The sequence below is a fragment of the Pogoniulus pusillus genome, chromosome 8 (genome assembly GCF_015220805.1).
Source record: "Pogoniulus pusillus isolate bPogPus1 chromosome 8, bPogPus1.pri, whole genome shotgun sequence".
NCBI lineage: Eukaryota > Metazoa > Chordata > Aves > Piciformes > Lybiidae > Pogoniulus > Pogoniulus pusillus.
This window is the reverse complement of record NC_087271.1, coordinates 38,208,876-38,227,007: the sequence shown is the minus strand read 5'-3', so window position 1 is coordinate 38,227,007 and position 18,132 is coordinate 38,208,876. Positions and strand designations below refer to the sequence as shown.

At 47.2% G+C, this 18,132-nt stretch overlaps 1 protein-coding gene across 5 annotated transcripts in view; it reads right to left on the bottom strand.

The window, feature by feature from the left end:
• RABGAP1L (RAB GTPase activating protein 1 like) overlaps nucleotides 1-18,132 on the bottom strand; it is a 302,720-nt gene that overhangs the window by 80,060 nt on the left and 204,528 nt on the right. For 4 of the 5 annotated variants that reach the window (XM_064148105.1, XM_064148106.1, XM_064148102.1 and 1 more), the window contains exon 17: nucleotides 17,332-17,475. The exons of the other annotated variant lie outside the window; for it this stretch is intronic. In XM_064148105.1, coding sequence (XP_064004175.1) covers nucleotides 17,332-17,475 — 144 coding nt within the window. The remainder of the gene's footprint in view (nucleotides 1-17,331; nucleotides 17,476-18,132) is intronic. 5 annotated transcript variants of the gene reach the window in all.

Below are 18,132 nucleotides of genomic sequence, written 5' to 3'. Positions count from 1 at the left end.
CATGAGCAGTAACAAGCAGAGCATCAAGGAAATGTAATAAATATTCCAGTTGATAGGATTTTTGCCAAGTAACTGAGCTTGGCTGTGATTAATCATGTACAGTCTTTCAAGCTCAACTGCAAAAAACCCAAAGGAAAACTAAAAAATCCTCATTTTTTCCTTCTCTTTTTTTCCCCCTTCTATTATCAGCCAAAAATAAAAACTATTTCATAAGTAAGAAAATTGATGTCTGTATCATTCTGCTTTCTGCTCTGCAACACAAGTGTACAGAAATAGAATCACAGAATCAAACAGCTTGGAAGAGACTTCCAAGCTCATCCAGTCCAACCTAGCACCCAGCCCTATTCAGTCAACTAGACCATGGCACTGAATACACTGAGAGAGTGATTGGCATTGGAATGGGCTGCCCAGGGAGGTGGTGGAGTTGCTGTCCCTGGAGGTGTTCAAGCCAAGCCTGGCTGAGGCACTTAGTGCCATGGTCTGGTTGATTGGCCAGGGCTGGGTGCTAGGTTGGCCTGGCTGAGCTTGGAGGTCTCTTCCAACCTGCTTGATTCTCTGATTCTCTGATTCTATGAATAACACAATGACAGCATTCAACTAACTAAAAGTCAAGGGGAACAAAACCATCTCCAGTGACTGACCACAGAGGTGGTCAGTGAGAGAAAACAAAAACTATTTCATAGGTAAGGAAATTGATGTCTGTATCATTCTGCTTTCTGCTCTGCAACACAAGTGTACAGAAATGTATCACTGAATACATTGAGAGAGTGATTGGCATTGGAATGGGCTGCCCAGGGAGGTGGTGGAGGCACCATCCCTGGAGGTGTTGAAGCCAAGCCTGGCTGAGGCACTTAGTGCCATGGTCTGGTTGCTTGGCCAGGGCTGGGTGCTAGGTTGGCCTGGCTGAGCCTGGAGCTCTCTTCCAACCTGGTTGATTCTACAATACTGGGTGCACACAGGATTACTGCCATGTTTAAGGGTGCCAGCTCATTGTGCACAAACCCAAGATGATTCTTTTACTGTAGCACTTTGTAGCAGCATTTTTCAGAGAGCACAGATGTTGTACAGGGAGAGATGTGTCTGCCAGTCACTGCAATACAGAATCAGAATCACAGAAAAATCTGTTTGGAAGAGACCTCCAAGTTCATTCAGTCCAACTCTTGACCCAGCAGTGAAAGGTCAACACTAAACCATGTCCCTAAGCACCAGGTTCACATGCTGCTTAAACACCGTCAGGGACAATGACTCCACCACTGCCCTGAGCAGACCCTTCCAGTGTTTGATAACTCTCTCTATGAGCAGGTATTTCCTAATATCCAGCCTAAAGCTCCCCTGGCACAGCCTGAAACCAGTTCCTTTAGTCCTGCCACATCACCAAGAGGAGGCTGGCTCCTCCTCACTTCAACCACCCTTCATGGAGTTGTAGAGAGCAATGAGGTCTCCCTTCAGCCTCCTCTTCTCCAGACTCAACAACCTCAGCTCCCTCACATGCCCCTCCTGGGTCATAAGCAGAGTTGTGGAAGCACAGGACTTTGGATACGAGAACCTCCTCCTTCCAAGGTTCTCTTTCTGCAACAAAGCATCTTTCCAAGCCACCTCCTGAAAGCCTGAGCCCATATTGCTATAAAAATAATCTTTTACAGAGACCTGTCAGAGAAGAAATGACTGGGGGGTCTTTTGCATGACTAGTATGATGCCTTGAAGGCAATTTTACCATTAACGAGTCTTGGAAGAGCTACAGCGCTACAGATAATGAATATTGCAGCAGAGCCTGAATTGCTTTGCACTTTGATGTGCCATCAGTGCGGTAACAAACAGACTTCTTCCACTAGAGGGCACAATTGCAGCAGGACTGCTCCTTGCTTCTTCAGCAGCAAACCCTCCTGCCAGCTGGAGGAACAATCACTTCAAGCACAACTACTGACATTTTGCCTTTCACATTTCATTTTAACAGGAAAAAAAGGTCTGGCTGGGATTTAGGTGCAGACACTGACAACACTAAAGCACCAACAGCAGTAAATGAAAAGTCAGAGTGCTCTCATTTTTATTCCATAAGTCAGTTTGAAGCCACACAATCACAACACTGTGTTCAGGGGTGACCTCGTTGCTGTCTACAACTCCATGAAGGGAGGCTGTAGCCAGGTGGGGTTGGGCTCTTCTCCCAGGCAACAACCAATAGAACAAGGGGACACAGCCTCAAGTGGTGGCAGGGGAGGTCTAGGCTGGATGTTAGGAGGAAGTTCCTGGCAGAGAGAGTGATTGGCATTGGAATGGGCTGCTCAGGGAGGTGGTGGAGTCACTGTCCCTGGAGGTGTTGAAGAAAGCCTGGATGGGGCACTTAGTGCCATGGTCTGGTTGGTTGGCCAGGGCTGGGTGCTAGGTTGGACTGGCTGAGCTTGGAGCTCTCTTCCAACCTGCTTGATTCTATGATTCTATGATCCCTTGACCAGCTTGCTGGCCACACTCTTCTGAATGCACTTGGTTAAGTCTGAAACCAAGGCAGTATTTCAGACCTCAGGCATCAGCTGCTGCAGCTTCATACTGACCAGCTTGCACTTTTTGGACCTAGAGGATCACAGATCACAGAATCACAGAATCAAGCAGGTTGGAAGAGACCTCCAAGATCATCCAGTCCAGCCTAGCACCCAGCCCTGGCCAGTCAACCAGACCATGGCACTAAGTGCCTCAGCCAGGCTTTGCCTGAACACCTCCAGGGATGGTGACTCCACCACCAGCCAAGTGAATTGGCACCTGGCAATCTCCAGTGAGGCTTTCTACTGTTTCAATCTCCAGTGAGGCTTTCTACTGTTTCAAATGCAGTGCCTTACTCACTCATTTTAACAACACATAACCACTGCTCTACATGCTTATTTTTATCTAATGCATGCAAGATTATTCTGCCATAGCCAAATTTAATGATTATGAAAATGAAGGCTAAGCTCATTTCTCCACAATCTCTTATTTAAAATCCTACTTCATTTACCACACACTGATTTATAAGACTCAGCTCAAACTTTTCCATCTATTTTAGAAGGAGGACCAAAAATAACCAACGTGCACCAGACATATAAATCATTGCTAGCAATATCCCTCCAGCAATTTTATAATGGAAACAGGAAAGTATATACAAATCATCCACAGAGGGAAAAAGAAGGGAGCCCATGTTAAATAGGCTTGGGATAATTACTATTTAAAACCCAAAGGTCACATGTTTAAGTAGGCATTTGGAAATAAATGGTTTAATATCAGGCAAATCTCATTTTGGTATTATACAAGCCTGGAGATGTGAGAGTTGTCCATAACTGTCTAAACACTTGGGGGGAGTTAATGTACAATAGTCAATAGTGAAAGGATACTGTCAGAGAATCACACAAGGGTTTGGGTTGGAAGGGACCTTAAAGACCATCCAGCTCTAACCACTCTGACATGGGCAGGGACACCTCCCACTAGGTCATGGTGCTCAAGGCTAGGTCTAATCTGGCTTTCAACACTTCCAAGACTGGAGCCTCCAAGAGCTTCTCTGAGCAACCTGTTCCAGCATCTCTCCACCCTTGTGGGGAAGATTTTCCTCCTAATTTCCTTCAAGAAAAGCCTGGATGAGGCACTTAGTACCATGGTCTAGTTGACTGGATAGGGCTGGGTGCTAGGTTGGACTGGTTTATCTCGGAGGTGTCTTCCAACCTGGTTGATTCTATGATTCTAGTGCTAGGTTGGCCTGGATTATCTTGGAGGTGTCTTCTAACCTGGCTGATTCTATGATTCTAGTGCTAGGTTGGCCTGGATTATCTTGGAGGTGTCTTCCAACCTGGTTGATTCTATGATTCTAATGCCTATTCTGAATCAATTACTAAACAGGCTCTCCTATAAGAGCACAGGAATGGTTAAAGGCCTATCAACAGGTCATAGAATCATAGAATGGTTTAGTTGGAAGTGACCTCAAAGGTCATCTAGTTCCAACTCCCTGTCATAGGCAGGGACACCTCTCACTAGAACAGGTTGTTCAAGGTCTCATCCAACCTGGCCTTGAACACCTCCAGGGAGGGAGCAGCCACAGCCTCCCTGGGCAACCTGTGCCAGTGCCTCACCACCTTCATTGTAAAGAATGCAGCCACTCTCTTGCTTTTCAACCTGAGAGGCTTCATGCTGGTGAGTGAAGGAAGGGAGAATGTGCATTGCAATGGGCTGCCCAGGGAGGTGGTGGAGTCACCGTCCCTGGAGGTGTTGAAGCCAAGCCTGGCTGAGGCACTTAGTGCCATGGTCTAGTTGACTGGATAGGGCTGGGTGCTAGGTTGGACTGGTTTATCTTGGAGGTGTCTTCCAACCTGGTTGATTCTATGATTCTAGTGATAGGTTGGCCTGGATTATCTTGGAGGTCTCTTCCAACCTGGTTGATTCTACGAATCTATGAAACAGTGAAGCCAGTGAGACAACACTCACTGAAGTTCAGCACCAGGTAAAGAAGATATACATGAAAGTCAGCTGAGCACCTCCTTAATGTCAGAGAAGCCTCAAGGTTCCCATGTGATGCCACCAGGAGAAGCAGTTAACCTGTCCCCACTTTCTAATACCTGGATTTTCCTTTTTTTTTTCTCCCTTAAAGCTATTCAAGTGAAGTTAATTTGACATTGTTTGGTAATTCAAAAGTGGTTCATAATTATGTGTTCAGTTGCAAACTCTTTCAAAGGAGCTGCAGAGGGTAATTGGGGTTAGAAGCTCGAAAGGCGAATCAAAACTCTATTTCTGCTTTGGATTGCTTCCAGCAAAACATTTGTTTGGCAACTGTAATATGGGGAGAGCACACAATAAACTTTAGGAATGTCACAAATGCATTTATTTTGCTGACAACATAAATATATGGTCTGAAGCTCCAATTTCTCTCTGTAAATAAGGCAGGCTGGGAGCGTACTCTGCAGGGGTATAGATGTTAAGTAACATCTACTCAGAGAAGGTTTGTCTCACTTGTGCCTCTAGTTCACTGACAAGACAACTAAGGCAGAGAAAGGCTACTTCTTGTTCACATAAGGCACAGAATGAAGCAGCAAGCTTTGCATAGAATCATAGAATCAAAGTATCATAGAATCAAAGAATCCCAGAATCCCAGAATCAGAATCACAGAATCACAGAAACCCAGAATCAGAAACCCAGAATCCCAGAATCAGAATCACAGAATCAAAGAATCAGAATCACAGAATCACAATCACAGAATCCCAGAATCAGAATCCCAGAATCCCAGAATCAGAATCACAGAATCAAAGAATCAGAATCACAGAATCACAATCACAGAATCAGAATCCAAGAACCACAGAATCATAGACTCACAGAATCACAGAACCATAGAATCACAGAACCACAGAATCAGTCAGGGTTGGAAGGGACCACAAAGATCATGCAGGTCCAACCCCCCTGCCATAGGCAGGGACACCCTACCCTAGATCAACCTGGGCACAGCCACATCCAGCCTAGCCTTAAACAGCTCCAGGGATGGAGCGTCACTCACCTCCCAGGGCAACCCATTCCAGGGTTGATGATGTTGTGAGTAATACACAAGCCCAATTAAAACCTGTATTGTTAAGTAAGCAGGTACCAGGGAGATGGTAAAAATGGCACCATGGGATTCAGTATTTATTGTCCCACTTTTCTGTGTTGTGCAGCATGAAAAGGCACACCATAAATACCACCAGGCAGCCCTGAACCTGCATTAGCATGATTTTATGTGAAATTCCTGATTGTTTGGTTGCTTCTGGCTGCAATTAATGGGGCTTAGGAGTGCTAATGAATATTTACACCTTTTGGGTGGTTTACAGAGAATTTGCTGCTGGGATGATTCTATGGCTGAACAAGTGCTACAGAATCAGCGCTGGGCTTGGTGCTGTTCAACATCTTTATTGATGATCTGAACCAGGGCATTGAGTCCAGCATCAGTAAGTCTGCAGATGACACCAAGCTAGGAATAGGTGTGGAGCTGGTGGAGGGTAGGAGAGCCCTGCAGAGGGACATGGCCAGGCTGGATGGGTGAGCAGAGACCAATGGGATGAGACTGAACAAGGCCAAGTGCAGGGTTTTACACTTTGGTCACTACAACCCCAAGCAGCACTACAGGCTGGGGCCAGAGTGGCTGAGAGCAGCCAGGAAGAAAGGGACCTGGGGGTGCTGGTAGAGAGTAAGTTGAAGCTGAGGCAGCAGTGCCCAGGTGGGCAGCAGAGCCAATGGCATCCTGGGCTGGCTCAGGAGCAGAGTGGGCAGCAGGACAAGGGAGGTTCTTCTGCCCCTGTGCTCAGCACTGCTCAGGCCACAGCTTGAGTGCTGTGTCCAGTTCTGGGCTCCTGAATTGAAGAGAGATGTTGAGGTGCTGGAAGGTGTCCAGAGAAGGGTGACAAAGCTGGTGAGAGGTTGGAAGGGATCACAAGGATCATCCAGTTCCAACCCCCCTGCCATGGGCAGCAACACCCTACCCTAGATCAGGATGGCCACAGCCTCAGCCAGCCTGGCCTTAAACACCTCCAGCCATGGGGCCTCAACCACCTCCCTGGGCAACCCATTCCAGCCTCTCACCACCCTCAAGCTGAACAACTTCTTCCTTCACCTACAGCTACACCTTCAACTTCATCCTCCCTTTCCAACAACTATTAGAATGCGAAGTTCACGTTTTGATTTTAGGCACCTAGGAAAAGTCTGCCTGCTCTCAGACTCCCAGCACGAAGTAATGGGAAGAGTTCTGGCAGAGGCAGGCTGTGCTACCCTCTTTTTCTAAACCAGTCCCCAAACTAGCCTGGCTGCTTGCATTTCTTCACAGAATATCACTCTCCATTTGTGATATTTTCCTTCAGCTATTTCTGAAGTGGTTTTTGAGGACTGCCAAGCCTGCTTAGAGTCTGCTGCTATTCCAATACAGCAGATGGCACTGGTGTTAAGAAAGCATTATGGAAATTTACTGTATTCCTAGAAAAATCCACCAAGTGAACATCAACTAGTAAGTGGCTAAAATATTTCAGTGGCAATGGGGAAAGCATTTCAGAGCCATACTGTGGCATAGCATTAGATGTCTTTTCCCTCTAAGGCACAAATCAGGTCATTAAAACGAGTCCCTCGTCCTCAGTAACTTTTTATCTGTGGCTTAGAACCCTTTCTGAAACAGAAGCAGCTTCACTCTTTTATGACCACAGCATCTATCAACATAACTGGAAAGGTACCTTCTGTTCACATAAGTCATCCTGGACTGCAGAGGGTTGTGAGGCTGCTTTTCCTTTGCTCATGCTGAGTGTTTATCACCAGCCTTGTTATTTGGGGGATAAACAAGCTGCAGCTAGGAAGGCAAGCTACATAAATTATGGATGCTCACAGAATAGCTGGACAATATAGTGTAAAGGGTTATGTTAAACCCTGGGGCTCTCCAAGAATCTCCTGGGTGTCCTCTATTAAGGTAGTCTTCTCCTCAGTCTAGGCTTGAATTATTATAATAACTCTGAAGCTTTAGACCTAAACAGAACATTCTGTGTTCCACTAACCCTGTGGCAATGTGGAACATAGAATCAACCAGGTTGGAAGAGACCTCCGAGCTCATCCAGTCCAACCTAGCACCCAGCCCTAGCCAGTCATCTAGACCATGGATTGGGCTGCCCAGGGAGGTGGTGGAGTCACCATCCCTAGAGGTGTGGAAGCAAAGCCTGGATGAGGCACTTGGTGCCGTGGTCTAGTTGACTGGCTAGAGCTGGGTGCTAGGTTGGACTGGCTGATCTTGGAGGTGTCTTCCAACCTGGTTGATTCTATGATTCTAGTGCTAGGTTGGCCTGGATTATCTTGGAGGTGTCTTCCAACCTGGTTGATTCTATGATTCTAGTGCTAGGTTGGCCTGGATTATCTTGGAGGTGTCTTCCAACCTGGTTGATTCTATGATTCTAGTGCCTATTCTGAATCAATTACTAAACAGGCTCTCCTATAAGAGCACAGGAATGGTTAAAGGCCTATCAACAGGTCATAGAATCATAGAATGGTTTAGTTGGAAGTGACCTCAAAGGTCATCTAGTTCCAACTCCCTGTCATAGGCAGGGACACCTCTCACTAGAACAGGTTGTTCAAGGTCTCATCCAACCTGGCCTTGAACACCTCCAGGGAGGGAGCAGCCACAGCCTCCCTGGGCAACCTGTGCCAGTGCCTCACCACCTTCATTGTAAAGAATGCAGCCACTCTCTTGCTTTTCAACCTGAGAGGCTTCATGCTGGTGAGTGAAGGGAGGGAGAATGTGCATTGCAATGGGCTGCCCAGGGAGGTGGTGGAGTCACCGTCCCTGGAGGTGTTGAAGCCAAGCCTGGCTGAGGCACTTAGTGCCATGGTCTAGTTGACTGGATAGGGCTGGGTGCTAGGTTGGACTGGTTTATCTTGGAGGTGTCTTCCAACCTGGTTGATTCTATGAGTCTAAGTGTCTCATCAGGCTTTTCTTGAACATGCCTTCAACATTTCTGCTCTTGATTGGAATTCTGTATCCAAACACCTAATACTTCTTCTGACCTTCATTTAAAAACCACAACTTTATAATACTTTATAACCTGTTCTAAACACACAAACCCAAAAGCTTTATGAAGTTCCTCATGCATCAAACACACTACAACACTTTTTCTTCTCTTTCTTTTGATTCTCATTTTAAACTAGAGTAGACTTAGGTTGGACATCAGAAGGAAGCTCCTTACAAGCAGGGTAGTGAAATACTGGAACAAATTGCCTAGAGAGGTGGTGGAAGCCACATCCTTGGGCACATTCAAGGTCAAACATCACTGAGCCCTGAGCAACCTGCTCTAAAGATGTTAAAAGATAGATGAGGCTTTGGTCTAGTGAAGGTGTCCCTGCCCATGGCAAGAGGGTTGGAACTAGATGATCTTCAAGGTGCCTTCTAACCTAAACTGTTCTGTGAGTTCCTGCTCACTGCAAGGGTTTGGACACGATGGACTGGATGGTCCTGGAGGTCCTTTCCAACCATAGTGATTCATAGAGGTTAGATGTTGTGCTGAGGGATTTGGTTTAGTCAATGACTCGTCAGTGTGAAACTAATGACTGGAGTCCATGATTTTGAAGGGCTTGATTCTGTGAAGAGGACATTCAAGGGTCCCTTCCAACCTAAACCATTCTATGAATCTATCCTATGTTCTTTCTCAAAGCAGGAGTTTGGACATGATGATATTCAAGGGTCCCTTCCAAACAAGTGTATTCTGTGATTCTATGAATTTCTGTTCCAGCATTGAAACTCCTCAGCCCACAGCAGAATACAGTGGTAGTTCTTCTTACCCTGTGCTCAGCACTGGGCAGGCCACCCCTTGAGTGCTGTGTCCAGTTCTGGGCTCATCCATTCAAGAGAGATGTTGAGGTGCTGGAAGGTGTCCAGAGAAGGGCAACAAAGCTGGGGAGGGGCCTGGAGCAGAGCCCTGTGAGGAGAGGCTGAGGGAGCTGGGGGTGTGCAGCCTGCAGCAGAGGAGGCTCAGGGCAGAGCTCATTGCTGTCTGCAACTCCCTGAAGGGAGGCTGTAGCCAGGTGGGGTTGGGCTCTGCTGCCAGGCAAGCAGCAACAGAAGAAGGGGACAGAGTCTCAAGTTGTGGCAGGGGAGGTCTAGGCTGGATGTTAGGAGGAAGTTGTTGTCAGAGAGAGTGATTGGCATTGGAATGGGCTGCCCAGGGAGGTGGTGGAGTCACTGTCCCTGGAGGTGTTGAAGCCAAGCCTGGCTGGGGCACTTAGCACCATGGTCTGGTTAATTGGACAGGGCTGGGTGCTAGGTTGGACTGGATGATCTTGGAAGTCTCTTCCAACTTGCTTGATTCTGTGATTCTATGATTCATCAGATAAATTATGCTAAAATTACTTTTGACATGTATCTAAGTAACTCATCAAAATACATTAAACATTCAGAGCCAGAAAACCTGAGCTAATTTCACTCCAGACCTCAAGCTCTTGCAACAACAACAACAACAACAACAGATCAGAATGGCTGAAATGTCAACAGAAGCTTGAATGCAGCAAACTAGCATTACCACTGGCCATGTACATTCAAATTCTAGTCTTCCATCTGGAGCCTGAGAGCTAAGCTATTCTCTTTCTTCTGAAATTAAAAGCTAGTTACAGCAGTCTCAGCAAGAAATCCTTCCCAGTCTCTCTACACGAATAGCAGTGGCTGATAAAGGCTTCAGAAGATTTAGCTCTCCAGCAGGCATAACGCAAAGAGCAATAGGCAGGAGGAAAGACACAGTCTAAATGCCAAAGTCTAATTGCCTTTATTCCCAAGAAGGAAAACAAGCAGGCCCTCCTTCAGCCTCTTCCAACTCACAGGGATGACATTGACTTTACTGTTGTAACTGGTACTGAAATACCACAGGCGGTTTCAGCGCAGATCTACGCCTACACAGAATTTAAGCCTAGCATTTTATGTGCTCTCACTGAAAGAGATTTTTATTTCCAGCAGGCTCAGTCTGCTGTTTGGTAAGGTTGATAAAAACATTCCTAACTGGAAGGGTTAAGAAATGTGGATGCCATGTTAATAACAGCTGAATTCCAGAAAGATCTATTTTGCTTCCCCTATAGATCTCGAGAAGATAAACAACTGAGAGTCGCATTCCATCGGAAGCAGGCTTGCTCCTGACTCCAGTCCTCAGGAAGTTTAATAACTTAAAATGTTAATCTGTTCTTTCTCAACTCTGTTGAAGGAATCACAGAAGTATCTGACAGTGACAGACAAAAAATAGCAGGCTATTATGGGATCTACTACTCAGATAGTACTAACAGGCAGTGACGACCGCTCCTGTCATCTGAGCGATGCCATACGGCGCAGTGTTTCCTGGCACATCCATTCCTCAGCAAGACACACATAAAACAGAAACCAAATCCTCAGCACCAATACTCACTGTTCTTCTCAGGTTTTCATCATGTCCTTAGGAAGCAGTGTTCCCAGGATTCACACTGACACTGGAACACACTGCCCAGGGAGGACGTTGAATCCCCATCCCTGGAGGTGTGCACTCTGGGACATGGTTTAATGGTGATGGTGGTTGGAATCAATTACTTTAGAGGTCTTTTCCAACCAAAATAACAAGCTCCTGGCACAGCTGGCAGCTCGTGGCTTAGACAGATTCACTCTGACACGGGTCAAGGACTGGCTGGAGGACTGGGCCCAGAGAGTGGTGGTGAATGGTGCCACATCCAGCTGGCAGCTGGCACCAGTGGTGCTCCCCAAGGACCAGTGCTGGGCACAGTCCTGTTCAATATCTTTATTGATGATTTGGATGAGGGGATTGAGTCCAGCATCAGTATGTTTGCAGATGACACCAAGCTAGGAGAAGGTGTGGATCTGCTGGAGGGTAGGAGAGCCCTGCAGAGGGACCTGGCCAGGCTGGATGGGTAGGCAGAGGCCAATGGGATGAGACTGAACAAGGCCAAGTGCAGGGAGGCTCAGGGGTGACCTCATTGCTGTCTACAACTACCTGAAGGGAGGCTGTAGCCAGGTGGGGTTGGTCTCTTCTGCCAGGCAAGCAGCAACAGAAGAAGAGGACACAGTCTCAAGTTTCTGCCCCTTTACTCTGCTCTCATCAGACCCCACCTGCAGTCCTGTGTGCAGTTCTGGAGCCCCCAACACAAGAAGGACATCAAACTGTTAGAGCCAGTCCAGAGGAGGCCACAAAGATGCTCAGAGGGCTGCAGCAGCTCTGCTATGGGAACAGGATACAAGAGTTGGGGCTCTGCAGCCTGGAGAAGAGAAGGCTTTGAGGAGACCTTGGAGTGGCCTTCAATTATCTGAAGGGGGCCCACAGGAAGGCTGGGGAGGGACTATTGACAAGGTCTTGTAATGACAGGACAAGGGGGAATGGGTTTAAACTGGCAGAGGGGAGATTCAAAGTAGATTTTAGGAAGAAGTTCTTTACAGTGAGGGTGGTGAGACACTGGCACAGGTTGCCCAGGGAGGTTGTGGCTGCTCCCTCCCTGGAGGTGTTTAAGGCCAGGCTGGCTGAGGCTGTGCCCAGGCTGCTCTAGGGTAGGGTGTCCCTGCCCATGGCAGGGGGTTGGAACTGGCTGCTCCTTGTGGTCCCTTCCAGCCCTGACTGATTCTATGATTCCAAATGCCCAACACAGGTTGCTTATTTAGTGGTTTTAAACCATTTGCTTTTAAATTGAAGACTTTAAAATGCAAAGGGAAGGTAAAAGTCAACTCTTTGATATTCTATAGCATAACCCAGGTGCAGCTGCTGCTCTGGGGACAACCTCATCCAAGCGATGCGCTTTGCCCTAGATGAGTTGCTACTTCTGAGCGTGACTTTAATGAAATAATTCTACACAGAAAAGGAAAAGAGACAGCCAAGGAAGAGCAAGCTCACAAAGTGTTCAACAACATTATGTCATGCTGATAGAAAAGACTGACAAGTCCAAAGACAGCTCTCAGTTTCATCAACAAAGTCGCTCTTCAACGCAAACAGAAATAGCTAAAGGGGAAGAGACAAACAAAGCAGTAGAATCAGGCAGCTAAAGGAATGTTGTAGGAAGATCTTCAGCTGGTCCTGACATGGTAATATTTATTTACATGGCTAAGCTTAAAAAAAACCCAACATCTTGATGCAATCATATCAAAACTTTCAATTGGATTGAGAGGTTTGTGCTTTTATTGCACAAAGTCAAAGTATTAATCCTGGGCTGCATCAGGAGCAGTGTGGCCAACAGGGCCAGGGAGGTGATTCTCTTCCTCTACTCTGCTCTGCTGAGACCCCACCTGCAGTACTGCATCCAGTTCTGGAGCCCCCATTCCAAGAGGGATGTGGAGATGCTGGAGTGTGTCCAGAGCAGGGCCAGGAGGATGCTCAGAGGCTGCAGCAGCTCTGCTGTGAGCACAGACTGAAAGAGTTGGGGCTGTGCAGGCTGCAGGAGAGGAGGCTCCCAGGTGACCTTCTTGTGGCCTTCCAGGGTCTGAAGGGGACCTACAAAAAAAGCTGGGGAGGGACTTTTTAGGCTGTCAGGGAGTGACAGGACTGGGGGGAATGAAGTGAAGCTGGAGGTGGGTACGTTCAGGCTGGATGTGAGGAGGAAGCTTTTCACCATGAGAGTGGTGAGAGGCTGGAATGGGTTGCCCAGGGAGGTGGTTGAGGCCCCATGGCTGGAGGTGTTTCAGGCCAGGCTGGATGAGGATGTGGCCAGGCTGCTCTAGGGTAGAGTGCCCCTGCTCATGGCAGAGGCGTTGGAACTGGTTGCTCCTTGTGGTGCCTTCCAACCCTGACTGATTCTATGATTCTATTAAACCTTACAAAATATTCCAGAGCAGGACCATGTGAAGCTCCTGCCTGCAAGCCCATAATGCTCTTCAAGCTTCTGTTGTAGGAAAGACAAAGAATTCCAAAATATTTTCTTTCAAGATGGGGGACAGAGCTAGTGAGGCAATATTCTAATGCCAGGGGAAAAGTAGACAATTTGAGGGTTAAATCATGTCCTGAAAATCCTGAAGATAGCTTTAAAATAAGAAAGGTTCCAGGCAGCCAACAAGATAAAAGAACTCAACTGCAGAGAGGCCATGGCAAAGCTCAAATTCAGATGAATTTCAACACAGTTATTCTGTCAAGTCCAATTGAATATGAGAATGATGAAAAAGCCTTGACTGTAATGGCCTTCACTTTGATGGGATTTTAAAACTCTTTCCATAAACCTTAATTCCTGCCATCAGTGAAGCTGCTTTTCCATAGGGTATGCCTTGCCAGCAGGTCCACTTCTCCCCAGCTTGTGCTACTGCTTCACTGAGCACACAAGGAATGGCAACTTGACTCCCTGTGCCTCCATGGCTGGCTGAGAAGCTTCAGGACTTCCAACAGATATTTACCTTTTCAGAGAGAGAGCCTAAGAATCTCTGTAGGGAGATTCTAAACCATAATCACAACCCCTAAACCATATCTCCAAACACCCCATCTAAATGAGCTTTAAACACAGGCAGGGATGGTGACTCTGTCACCTTCTTAGGCAGCCCATTCCAGTGGCTGACCACACTTGCTGTGAAAAAAGTCTCCTTGGTTCTGAGGTGACCTTCTTGTGGCCTTCCAGCATCTGAAGTGGGCCTAAAAAAAAGCTGGGGAGGGACTTTTCAGGCTATTAGGGAGGGACAGGACTGGGGGGAATGGAGCAAAGCTGGAGGTGGGGAGATTCAGCCTGGCTGTGAGGAAGTTGTTCAGTATGAGAGTGGTGAGAGGCTGGAATGGGTTGCCCAGGGAGGTGGTTGAGGCCCCATGGCTGGAGGTGTTTAAGGCCAGGCTGGCTGAGCAAACAGAGGATGCAATAAAATTTAGGATGATTTACAAAAAGAAAAGAAGTTTTTTAAAGGAGATATCTACCATAAAATTTCTCAAGATACTTCCAAATAACATAAAAAGCCTGGATAAGGCACTTAGTGCCATGGTCTGGTTGACTGGACAGGACTGGATTGGAATGAGCTTGGAGGTCTTTTCCAACTTGGTTGATTCTATGATCCTAAGAGGGAAGATTGAGACTGGAGAACAGGAAGAAATTCTTTACAGTGAGGGTGATGAGACTCTGGCACAGGTTCCCCAGGGAGGTTGTGGATGTCCCCTCCTCAGAGGTGTCCAATGCCAGGTCAGATGGGACTTGAGCAGCCTAGTCTAGTGGGAGGTGTCCCTGCCCAAAGCAGGGGTTTTGGAACTAAATGATCTCTAAGGTCCTTTTCAATCCCAACCATTCTGTGACTCTCTTAATCTATGACTGATGTCATTCTTCCAGCCACAGTCAAAGCCAAGAAAGATAAAATTCCATCCAGCACCTCCTGGTTGACACAGTTTGTACATCCATGATGCAAATGCTGTCACAGGGAGCAGAGAAGCTCCCTCAGAATGATTAGCTGGCAGAACCCATGCAACAATGGATTTTCTTCCCCTAATATTTTTTCTTTCATGAAAGAGCTTCAGAGGATGTAAACATTTTGTCAACACCAGACAGGACAGGGATGTGGAGAAAGCACAGTCAGGAAGGAAGAAGGAGGCTACTTCAAATCCATCTGTATGTATGACAAACCAAGGAGCAGGCTGGAAGCTTGTTGTGAAAAACACAAAGCAGTTCTCTTCAAAGGCTTCTGTTGCTTTGGAGGATTTGGTGTTCTGCAGAAGGATGTGTTTCACTGCTAGCAGCCATAACTGTTTCTTCTCCTTCCAGCTGCTGGAACTGCAGGCTTGCTGTTTGTCCAGAGATAAAGTAAAGAACAATCTAATGCAGACAACAATTATTTTGTTGACTGCTCTGTTCCTTCTGCTGGAGGCTGACTGGAGAGGCAGCTGCACAACAGGATTTCAGCCCTCCATTAGGGAACTGTTTCTTACTCTGTCTTCAGGTTTTGCTCTCCTCCTTTAGGGCCAACTAGAGTTTTATTTTACTATGACATTGATAAATCCTAAGGATGGCCTGCTACTGGTTGACTGATCTAGAGCACAAGTCTTGTGAGGAGTGGCTGAGGCAACTGGGCTTGCTCAGCCCGGAGAAAGGGCTGCTGAGGGAAGACTTCCTCAGTCTCTACAACTGCCTGAAAGGAGGTTGGAGTGAGGTGGGAGTCAGACTCTTCTCTCAAGGAACGAGCAATAGGACAAGAGGAATCAGCCTCAAGTTGTATCAGGAGAGGTTTAGGTTGGACATTAGGAACAATTTGTTCCTCATAGAGAGAGTGATTTGCTGTTGGAATGGGCAGCCCAGGGAGGTGGTGTGTCCAGCATATCAAGGAAGGTTCTTCTCCCCCTCTACTCTGCCCTGGTCAGACCTCATCTTGAATAATGCCTTCAGTTTTGGGCTCCCCAGTTGAAGAGGGACAGAGATCTGCTGGAGAGGGTCCAGTGGAGAGCTACAAGGATGATGAGAGGACTGGAGGGCACTGCCTGATGAGGAGAGGCTGAGGGACCTGAGGCTGCTTAGTCTGCAGAAGAGAAGACTGAGAGGGGATTTGATAAATGTTTAAGTATCTGAAGGCTGCCAGGACCGGGGGGACAGGCTCTGCTCACTGCTGCTTGGGATAGGACAAGGAGCAATGGGTGGAAGCTGCAGCACAGGAGGTTCCAGCCCAACACAAGGGGGAACTTCTTTCCTGTGAGGGTCCCAGAGCACTGGAACAGGCTGCCCAGAGAGGTTGTGGAGTCTCCTTCTCTGGAGACTTTCAAGGCCTGTCTGGATGTGTTCCTCTGTGATCTGTGCTAGATTGTGTGGTCCTGCTGTGGCAGGGAGGTTGGACTCGATGATCTCCTCGGGTCCCTTCCAACCCCTAGTATCCTGTGAGCCTGTGGTGGAGTTGCTGTCCCTGGAGGTGTTGAAGAAAAGCCTGGCTGAGGCACTTAGTGCCATGGTCTGGTTGATTGCCCAGGGCTGGGTGCTAGGTTGGACTGGATGATCTTGGAGGTCTCTTCCAACCTGGTTAATTCTACAGTTGTCCCAGTCCAGGTGTAGAACCTTGCACTCAGCCTTGTTGAACCTCTAACACAGCCTCCCTAAGTCTGGACTGATTATGTGGATTGTCCCAATCCAGGTGTAGGATCTTGCACTTGGCCTTGTTGAACCTCATAAAGCTCACCTGGACCCACTTCTCCAGCTTGTCTGAGTCCCTTTGGATAACATCCTGGCCTTCTGGTTTATTGACTGCAGCACACAGCTTGGTGTCACCTGCACACTTGCTGATGGTGCACTCAATCCCTCTGTCTGTATCACTGATGAAGCTATTAAACAGCACTGGTCCCAGCACAGACCCCTGAGGGACACCACTTGCACACTGAGCCACTGACCACTACTCCCTGCCTATTTTTCAAGGGAAGATATAAACACATCATCTCATATCTGGGGCAGCAGGTTCCTCACTTGGAATAACAGGGTAAAAACCAAAAAGGAAAAGCTTCTTTCACTGTGCTGTCTGGCAGCTCTCACTATTTATTTACTACAAGGCCACCAAAGCAAGGTACAGTGCTCTTACTTTCTTGGGGCACTCCAAATCAGTCAGTTTGGAGAGCTTTCCCAGCCCCTGCCAGGCTTTTTACTACTTGGTATCATCAAGAAATAAAGAGTTTCTAACTTGGAATCAATTATTCAACAAATCAAATGAAGGAGAGATGTGTGCATCAGATCTCCTTAATTAGATCTTCTATCAAGAATGAGGCAATCCACCAGTCTAATTTTAAATCCAACCCAGCATTCCAGGGAACATCTTTGCTTCACTATAACCATGGTTTCTACAGAATTTAGTCAAACAAGTTTTGAAATGAAAAAGGAAATGATTCCAACAAAACACAATTCAACAGGAGAAGCCTTTGCAGGGTGAAGGAAGTGCTTTCTGATTCGAGGGGTTCTTACCTCACATAGCAGTAAGTCAATGATGTGGAAGACCATGCAGAGGGGAAACTTGGCAGTGAAAAGAGTGAGGAACCACTGGGATGCATACATATGAGCTTCCAAATTGAGGTCTGAGAAATGGCTGTGCAAGTCTGGTAACTGCTCCTAGAGCAAAGGAAAGAATATTCACTATTACTCATTAATCCCAACTCTTCAGCTACACTGCCAATAAATAACCAGGTAGCTAAATGCTGAAACACATGACAGAGTGAAATCCTAGCTTCTTTTAGCAATGGGAATGTGTTTCTTCAGAGATCTCAGCACCCATGGTTACAGTTTTCAGTGCACTGTGCATTCTATCATGGTGTCAAATAAAGTACTGAGGCTGGACTGGTTGCCCAGGGAGGTGGTTGAGGCCCCACACCTGAAGGTGTTTAAGACCAGGCTGGCTGAGGCTGTGGCCAGGCTGCTCTAGGGTAGGGTGTCCCTCCCCATGGCAGGGGGGTTGGAACTGGATGATCCTTGTGGTCCCTTCCAACCCTGGCTGGTTCTATGATTCTGTGATCTATGATTCTATGATCTATTCTATGGAGGTCTCTCCCAAGTTGGTTGATTCTATGAGTCTATGATTCTATAATTCTATGAGGACAGGCTGAGAGAGCTGGGGCACTGTAGTCTGGAGAAGAGAAGGCTTCATGGAGACCTTGGAGTGGCCTTCCAGGATCTGAAGGGAGCTATAGGAGGGCTGGGGAGAGACTATTGACAAGGTCTTGTAATGACAGGATGAGGAGTAATGGGTTTAAACTGGCAGAGGGGAGATTG